Raw genomic sequence first — 9,619 nt, 5'->3', positions numbered from 1 at the left:
AAAAAGAAAAAAGAATACAAAATATGAAGATAGTGTAAGGAGCCTCTGGGACAACTTCAAGCATACCAACATTCACATTATGGGGGTGCCAGAAGAAGAGAGAGCAAGATATTAAGGACCTGTATGAAGAAATAATGACAGAAAACTTCCCCTATCTGGTGAAAGAAATAGACTTACAAGTCCAGGAAGCACAGAGAGTCCCAAACAAGAGGAACCCAACGAGGACCACACCAAGACACATCATAATTAAAATGCCAAGTGCTAAAGACAAAGAGAGAATCTTAAAAGTAGCAAGAGAGAAGCAGTTAATTAACTACAAGGGAATGCCCATACAATTGTCTGCTGATTTCTCAACAGAAACTATGCAGGCCAGAAGGAAGTGGCAAGAAATATTCAAAATGATGAATAGCAAGCACCTACAACCAAGATTACTTTACCCAGCAAAGCTATCATTTAGAATTGAAGGTCAGGTAAAGAGCTTCACAGACAAGAAAAAGCTAAAGGAGCTCATCACCACCAAACCAGTATTATATGAAATGTTGAAGGGTATCCTTTAAAAAGAAGAAAAAGATAAAAAAAAATATGAACAACGAAATGACAACAAATACATACTATCAACAATTGAATCTAAAACTCAAAATAAATGAATACAAAATTGAATGAACAGAATAAACTGGTAAATACAATAGAATCAGAGGCAAGGAAATGAAACAGACTGATGATTCTGAGGGAAGGGGGCTGAGGGAATGGGAATAGATTAAACAAAGATCTTACATGTATATATGCATTAGCTATGGACAAAGACAATAGGGTGGCAAAGGCCTGGAATTGGCAGGAACCAGGTGGAGGGGGACAATTGGGAGGGGGGGGAAAGAAGGGCATCTGTAATAATCTCAACAATAAAGATAAAAATCAAAACAGTAAAAAAAATCTCTAGTGTGCAATGCTTTCTTCCTTGTTGCATTATCCCCGCTTTCTCACTGTCCCCTTTCATTTGTTTCTTAGAGATGGCCAAGCCCTTTCAGTTTATCCCATTTAAACTACTCCAAATCCACCCATTACTCTGTTCAGCCCAATAAAGACCTAACATATTATGAAAGCAAACAAAATATCCAGCTTAGAAGGTAGAGGAGAGGATAAAGTTATTAATATTATTTAACATTTTTTGTCCCCAATTTATGTGTCAGTCTGTATTCCACAAGAGTGTGTGCTCCTTGATCGTGTTTTGTTTTTGTTTCCATGCTGTTTAGTTTTTTGGTATCACCAACAGTTAGCACAATGCCTGAGCTAAAATAGTTGTTCAGTAAACACTGGTTGATTGAATAATCAAAATAAGGAATAAATGACTGAATGAACGGAAAGTTCACATTCTATAGGAAATTCATGTAACTGAAAAAATACTTATCTGTAACACTCTAAACCCATTAACTGTGCAACCAAGTTCTTTAGAAATTAAGTAATTTTTGAGTAATTTATCAGTAACAAAGGTTTTCACTCAAACATGCCACGGTTCATCCCTATGAAAAATAGCTTCATTTTTCTACTCTTGTCTCTCTGTGCCATGTACACAGGCCAGGCACCTGATGCCCTAAAGTCCTCACCCTTTACCTCTAAATCAGTGGTTCTCAACCTTCTGGCCCTTTAAATACAGTTCCTCATGTTGTGACCCAACCACAAAATTATTTTCATTGCTACTTCATAATTGTAATGTTGCTACTGTTATGAATCATAATGTAAATATCTGATATGCAGGATGGTGTTAGGCGAACCCTGTGAAAGGGTCGTTCGACAGCCAAAGGGGTGGCGACCCACAGGTTGAGAAACACTGCTCTAAATGCTCCAAGATTATCCCCTATAAGAATAATTTAATGTTGAGTTCATATAGTACTCTGCCCCTTCACAAGGCACTTTCAATTTTCTTCCTAAAAAAGAGATGAGACTAGAAAACTAATGCATGTAGAGGATAAGAGGTTAAGTTAGTAAAATAATATTTCCTTTTACATAAGATTATAAAATCCATCATTCCTGAACTAAATTTTGTTATCTGTGAGAAAGTAGATGGTTGGAATGAGAATCCTGTTAAGATCGCCGAAGGAGGAATGCATGAGGCCAAAGTGGTGAGGGATTATAAATTCGGTCATCTGGATACCAGATGGGCTAAGCCCCAAAATGGTGCCAGCACCCAAAGACAGGGAGTCAGGTTTTTAAAGGACTCTAGGCAGGCTTTTTCTGGGTGGAGAATTCTCTTGTGCAGGTCCGGATTCTAGGATAGTCCAGAGGGGAGAGAGAATCATGTTAGCAAGTGGAATGTGGTCTAAGCAAGTGGAATGTCCATTGTGAAGTGGCCTAAAGGTCAGTTCCCAGGGGAGGGGGCATTGATTCAATTATTTGATCAGACCTAACAAATCCTTTTACCCATAAATTTCTGTACCTTTTCTCTTTAATCCAGTCATGAAGGGAATGGGTAGGCCCTAGATTTCTCTCACATTTAAATACCAGGAACAGAAAAATTAGTTTCAGGGATTAATGGTACCACCAACTCTTATTTTTGTTTTGGAAGTTTCAGGTGAGAACAAGACATGCATTCAGAGTAAAGGAATTTTTTTAATAGCATTCACGTTCCCTGTGAGGAGCATTTCTGACACATATTCTTCACAGCTGCCTTCACATCTCTGTTCCTCAAACTATAGATGAGAGGATTGAGCATGGGTGTCACAACTCCATAGAAGAGAGAGATGATTTTGTCTGTGACGTATCCTTTGTCTGCACTGGCAGAGTCTTTAGCCTTGGGTTTTGCATACATGAAGAAGACGGTTCCATAGAATATAATCACCACTGTTAGGTGGGCAGAGCAGGTGGAGAAGGCTTTGCGCCTTCCCTCTGCAGAAGGAATTCTGGAGGGGGTGGACATAATCAAAACATAAGAAACAAAAATGAAAAGTACTGGGACAACAAGAAAAATCATATAAGCAACAGCCATGCAAATAACGTTTATAGAGATATCAGCACAGGCCAATTTTAAGACAGCTAAGATTTCACAAGTAAAATGATTAATGACATTATTCCCACAGAAAGGAAGCTGCATGGCAAAAGAGGTTTGCAACACAGAATTGACACCCCCTGCAATCCAGGACCCAGCAACCATGGGAACATATGAATTCTTGCTCATAATGATGGGGTATCTCAGAGGGAAGCATATAGCCACATAGCGGTCAAATGCCATCATGCTGAGAAGGACACACTCTGTCGTTCCCAGAGCTAAGGAGAGAAACATCTGCACTCCACATTCAGAGAAGGAAATGGTTTTCTTTGAAGTTAAGCTGCTGAGAAATAGGGGAATAGAAGAACTGGTGTAGCAAATGTCCAAGAATGATAAGTTACTGAGGAAAAAGTACATGGGGGTGTGCAGGCGGGAGTCATAGACACTTACGATTATGATGACTCCATTTCCCAGCAGGATCACCAGGTACATACATAGGACCAAAACAAAGTAAATGGCCTCAAGCTTTGGGTAGCCAGAAAGCCCCAATAGGACAAATTCTGTCACAGAAGATTGATTGGTCTTCCCCATGTTAATGTTTTCTTTCACCAAAAGGAATTCTGAAGCAGCCAGAAAGTACAAGGATCTGTTAAAGCAGTGTCTGTAAGAGTTGTCTGCATCCTTAAGTGGCTTCCTTGTGGGTAATATGGACCTAAAGTTGGATTGGTGGATAGGATAAGAATGTTACTATCTTCTAAGCTAGATCAGCTAGACTTGTATAGTTCATAAAAGAGGCTTTAGCTCAAAAAAATAATCCTTGTTAAAGAAGATTCAGAAGACACACAACTGGGTTAAATTATGTATCTCACTTACATTATGAATTTGAAATTATTTTGAATGCAGTTTTACTATAACATTTTGACCAGACAAATCTAAAACATATAAAGTATTATTGGATATATATACATGTTTTTCCTCCACAATGACTACATTAGCCTTAACAAAAATCACTATTCTTTAGCTACTAAAACAAAATAGTGTATATGAATCCTTTTTCAATGGTAACAACCTCAGTTTAGAAGAGTTTTATGATTAGGAGAACAAACCAAAAAGATATATTTTTAGAAAAAGAACTTTTGGTTATTTCTAACTTGGAGGAAATGTATACCTGCAATCTCTTAAGAACATTAATTACTGGCATTAGTGGTGTTTGTAAAAGAAAAAATTTTTAGATAAAATTGTTATTCTTTGTCTTTTCCAGTACAAATTGGACCATCTAGGTAACTCTCCTACCTGACACACATAATGAATGGCAAGCTGTTCTCAGAATAATTCTAGCATACATGTCTCAGTCTAGAGCCAAACCATAAATAAATGTATAATCTAAGAATTTAAGTGACAGGGAATTTACTCTTTTACTTCCAAGTATGAGAAAATACATTTTATCTTCTCCTTGCACAGAAATCAGCTCCCTCCATTCTAACAACTGCTCTTCTGATCTTCCTCTTACTGCATGTTCAGAGTACCCATAATAAAAAGGTTTAAGTCACTCAAAATATCATTCAGCATTAGCAAGATGTTATAATTATGTATATCCCACTTCACTGGAATATAGAGCATTTCTACATTAAAATGCCAGAAACAGAAGTCCTATTATTTTATGAGATTGTTAATCTCATATATTTCATCTCAATAAGTTCAGTAAGATAACTAAAGGAACTATCTGCTTCTCAGTTTTCATTAACTTCAAGTATCTGCCATTGCTATTGCTAAAAAGTAATAATTTACCAGTGACAAAATAGCACTGACTTCCAGTAATGATGAAAGGTGGGCTCTTGACATTCATTACACTATGAGGCTCCTTTAAAGAGCCAGCCAACAGAGCACCAGAGCAACCTCAAGTCTGTGCTGCTTTGAGGATGTTCCTAAATCCCAAAAGCAATTTAAAGTTCACAATGTGATTGAATAGAATTTAGAAACTTTCTAGTACTTTCTGGATGAAGTCTCTTGGAAGCAATTAAGACAAGGTTGTTAATACAATTTAATTGAAGTGTAACTCACAAAACAAATAATTCTTCTGACTTTACACTGTCTGGGAAGAGCAAAGTTAAACTGCTACCTAGGTCAAATGGTCAAGATCAGGAAGTTAAAATTGACTATATCTGATAGAGATGCGTTAGTAATCTGTGACACTTAAGTCAAAATGATGCTTTGTTCTTCATAAATTATCTGCTGATATCCTTTATTTTGACCTGGAGTCTCAGAGCCCATAAACTGTTATCACTGGTCGCTCTAAAAGAGCCAGAATAGTATGCACAGTCATTTTAATTTTTCTCATTCATGTCTTCTCTTCAAATACAGGGTTGGGCAAAAGTAGGTTTACAGTTGTAAGTATGTGAAATAGAGTTTATTCTTGTATTATTTTTATTAATTATTATATTATTTTCCATACAAACAACTGTAAGCCCTACCACCCTGTATATACACAATACCCCAAACTTATCCAACTTGTCCTTCAGTCATGCCCACATTGGCATGAGACACACAGAACAGACCACATCAACAATTTCCATGAGATGAGCAAACCATACTTTACTTCTGAACAGTACAAAAAAGTTCTGATTGAAGTGGATAATTATGTCATGACTATCTTTTGAAATCAATCATTATACATTTAGGTTATAAAATACTTTTCAGCACTAAAACTGAATAATCAATAACCGTATAAATAATCATGTATACTGTTAAAAAGAATAGAATAAAATTAGAAAACAGCACTCTTTTTTGTCAGTGGATAATAATCATAAAAAGTTGTTGAGCAAAAGATGCAACATAATCTTGAACAATATGAAAGCAACTTATGCTATGAAAAATGGTATTCTATGCTTCAACAAATCAAATTTGAAAACCAATTCTCAGAGTTCTTAACTTTATGCAAATACATTTTCGGTATACTGGCTTGCAATGCAAATGTTGAACATGTTTTCTCATTAATGAATGTTCAGTGGACAAAGGAATTAAATAGTTTTGATGTGACCACAGTAAAGCTATATTACAATGCAAATGTAACTGCAGGAAGTTTTATAAGCAAATTATGTAAAACAAAATAATGTTAGAGTAGAGCCAAATAGTTATAGAAATATAATTAAAGAGGTACTTAATATAGATACTTGTAATTTATTTCCGATAAACAGCAAATAATTTTTAGTACAAGAATTTCCTATGCAATACTTTTCTTTTATCCCAGTGTGCATATGCAAAGGCAATTAGAAATAATTCAAATTTAACTGAGCGTCATCTATTTTTATTTGCTAACCTGGCAAACCTAACTTCCTGTGACTGGACTCCCATGAAATCCAGTCCAAGCCTGGGTTGCCCACCTGCCATCATTGCCATTTCTGGCCTTTCCAGAACAAAGGTATCAAGGCAGTACTGTGAGACAGTACTATTTTTAGAATTTTTAAATGAGAAAGAGGAGAAAATATTTAGTGTATTTCTCTAAGCTACTCTGGTAGGTACAGAATTATATTCTGTTGTCTCAAATGTACCTACACACCATATAAATATGACTATAGCTTCAACCCTCCACCCCTTTCCAGGACAAATATGGTATGAAGAAACAATTAGAATGAACTTATTGAGACTCATGATTAATTACTGTGCTTCAACATTTCCAAGCCCTAGTCTGTCATCTCTCCCTTCTGATTTCATTCATTCAGTGTTTACTAACTGAGACCGCCTTGTTCCAGAAACTCTGTCTGCTTCTTCCCTAGGTCCCCATGAATCACTGTAGTCCTCTGCCAGGTACTACAGCCATTACAAGAATGGCAAGCCAATGGGGTCTTAATATCTGGGATCAGCTTCCCTACTTCCTGACTATACTTCAAACAGAGCTTGCCCTGGCTTCTGCCTTCACATTGCTCTCCCTCTTCTTGCTGGGCCATGCATCAATCCATGCTTTCCCCTGGAGTGGCTGGCACACACTTCTCTGGTTCTCTAACTCCCTGCTCCCTCTGTATCTCTTATTGATATGGTATTCACATGCCATCTTCTAGTTCCTTTATCAGGAAGCTGGTATATCTGTCCATTTCAGTCTGTCTAAAGACAAATTAACCACATAATTAAGGACCAGACACTTAATTTGGCTCCAACCTCTTCTGTCCCCTAAAATAATTTACTCAAATATGGCTATATTTTATTTAAATTGTGAACAAAATTTTAATTTCATAATAAGCCTAGAAAATTTAGTTTCATCACCTTGAAGTTAGATAAGGGCAATGTTTCATACATTTTTGTTGAATGAACACAAAACTTCATCTAGATCAGTGGTTCTCAACCTTCTGGCTCTTTAAATACAGTTCCTCATGTTGTGACCCAACCATAAAATTATTTTTGTTGCTACTTCATAACTGTAATGTTGCCACTGTTATGAATCGTAATGTAAATATCTGATAAGCAGGATGGGCTTAGGCGACCCCTATGAAAGAGACGTTCAATCGCCAAAGGGGTCGCGACCCACAGGTTGAGAACCACTGATCTAGATCCTCAGGCTAAAGTTTATCAAAAAAAATGGTAAATATTCACCATAGTACAACTACATTATGATCAGTATATTCACTCATTTCATCATAAGAGTCTCTCTCACAGACTCATGATCATTCTCTCACTTGCTTATAGCATGTTTCTCTAACAGGAGGACTTTGTATCTGGCAGGAAAGAATCTAGAAAGACATAACATGACAGATTGTAGGGATAGTCAAAGGCAAATAAGTAACTACCAATTAATCCATGATATAAAGAACAGAACAGGGACATCAACTTGTGATTAGTTAATTAGAATTTAAATGGGATATCCCAAAGCCAACCAGTGAAAGGATCCGAGGTGTGATTTAAATTAAGAAAAACAACAACACAACAATTAATGTGATTATGTGGTTAATAGAAAGAGATGGAGGCATGGGAAAAATAACACAGGACAATCTAATGTAACTCAGTTCAAAGATAGGTCTCAGTAAGAGGGCTGTTTCTTCCTTATTAACTTTTTAATCTAATTAACCATTCAATAAAAAGTGATATATCCCAGTTCTGAAAAGAGCAAACTAACATAATCTAATTTCTTCCTCACTCAAACATGGAAATGCCATACAAATAAGATTAAAAATGTATCAATTTGAACAGGATCTCTTCTAAGAATAAAACTAAATAATAGAAATGAAAGTCATTTAATACATCCACATTTTAAAAGATCAAAATTCCCTGAGTCTTGTCCTTTTCTAAACCTTGAAGGTGGCATGGACACAAAGAGATGGGGAATTACTCAGCCGTAACCAATTCTTTCTGGTAGGACTTTCCCAATACCCGGAGCTTCAACTTTTTCTGTTTGTGCTCTGCCTCATCATGTTTGTGGTAATCCTCCTGGGAAATAGCCTCCTCATTATCATCAGTATCCTAGATTCTCGCCTTCCCACCCCCATGTATTTCCTCCTTGGAAACCTCTCATTCTTGTACATCTGTTATACATCATCATTCATCTCCCCAATGCTCACCATATTTAGGGCTAAGAGAAAATCCAGCTCCTCAAGTGGCAGTGCTCTGCAGATGGTTGTCTCTCTTGGTCTGGGCTCCATTGAGTGTGTCCTCCTGGGTGTGATGGCCTATGACCAGCATGTGGCCACCTGTAACCCACTGAGGTACCCCATCATCATGAACAGGGTGCTGTTTGTGCACATGGCTGCATGGTCTTGGATCATAGGCTGTCGATACTCCTTAGTGAAAACAGTCCTAACAATGGCATTGCCTTTCTGTGGGAATAACATCATTAACCATCTTACTTGTGAGATTCTGGCTCTTCTTAAACTCATATGTTCAGATATCTCCATGAATGTACTTATTATGATGGTGGCAAGCACTGTTGCATTGATGGTTCCTCTACTGTTAATTTTCATAGCCTATGTTTTCATCCTCTCTTCCATACTGAGAATTAATTCTGCTGAAGGAAGAAATAAAAGCCTTTTCTACCTGCTCATCCCACCTGACTGTAGTCATTTTATTCTATGGTTCAGCCCTTTTTATGTACATGATGCCCTAGTCAATGAACTCAAAAGCATCCAATGAAATCATTGGACTGTTTTATGGAGTGGGACCAGATCAAATCTTTTGTATTCACAGATGAAGTCAAGGGAACTTATCTGCTTGTAAAGTCAAATATTCATGTAAAGTCTCATATTATTTTTGACAGAATGCTCATGTAAAACCTTTGGAATAGTGTCTTGTCTGAGATTTCTAACTGTATATAGTTCTGCCCAGTGTCCCATAAGGGCACGTGTTTTTTCCTCAAGATGAATCTCTCTTCTCTCTGTTCTCTGTGATCTCCTTTCTCCTTTCTCTCTCTCCTTCTTTTCTTTTCTCCATTTTCTCCTCCCTCTTGTCCTTTCCTCTCTTCCATCTACTTCCTTTCTCTCCCTTCTGTTTTCCTGTCTCCTTTTCCAGTCACTGTGATTGAACATCCATTGTTTTATTTTCCAGCATCCCCTCTTGTGGTAAGATTGCATTTTTTTTTCCTTTTGACAATTAAACAGTCTCTTCAGGTACATGTTGTACTAGACGGGGATGACCCTACCCTCTGGAAATAAAGAAAAG

General features: G+C 37.0%; 2 protein-coding genes across 2 annotated transcripts; one reads left to right on the top strand and one right to left on the bottom strand.

The window, feature by feature from the left end:
- Nucleotides 1–2,614: 2,614 nt before the first annotated feature.
- On the bottom strand, nucleotides 2,615–3,571 carry LOC102771563 (olfactory receptor 13C3). Its single transcript, XM_006768735.1, has one exon. It carries the CDS (start codon nucleotides 3,569–3,571, stop codon nucleotides 2,615–2,617), a length of 957 nt encoding a protein of 318 aa, XP_006768798.1.
- Nucleotides 3,572–6,329: 2,758 nt separating this feature from the next.
- Nucleotides 6,330–9,152, top strand: LOC102771267 (olfactory receptor 13D1). The gene is given in 3 exon segments (XM_015567201.1): nucleotides 6,330–6,398; nucleotides 8,267–8,983; nucleotides 8,985–9,152. Coding segments are annotated over 3 exon segments (954 nt in total).
- The last annotated feature ends 467 nt before the right edge of the window (nucleotides 9,153–9,619 follow it).

This window comes from Myotis davidii, unplaced genomic scaffold (genome assembly GCF_000327345.1).
Source record: "Myotis davidii unplaced genomic scaffold, ASM32734v1 scaffold723, whole genome shotgun sequence".
Classification (NCBI taxonomy): Eukaryota; Metazoa; Chordata; class Mammalia; order Chiroptera; family Vespertilionidae; genus Myotis; species Myotis davidii.
Note: the sequence above shows the minus strand (reverse complement) of the source record. Positions and strands in the feature narration are given on the sequence as shown.

Coding starts and splice junctions, on each gene's coding strand:
- LOC102771563 (XM_006768735.1), bottom strand. CDS start 3,571: ATGGGGAAGACCAATCAATCTTCTGTGACAGAATTTGTCCTATTGGGG.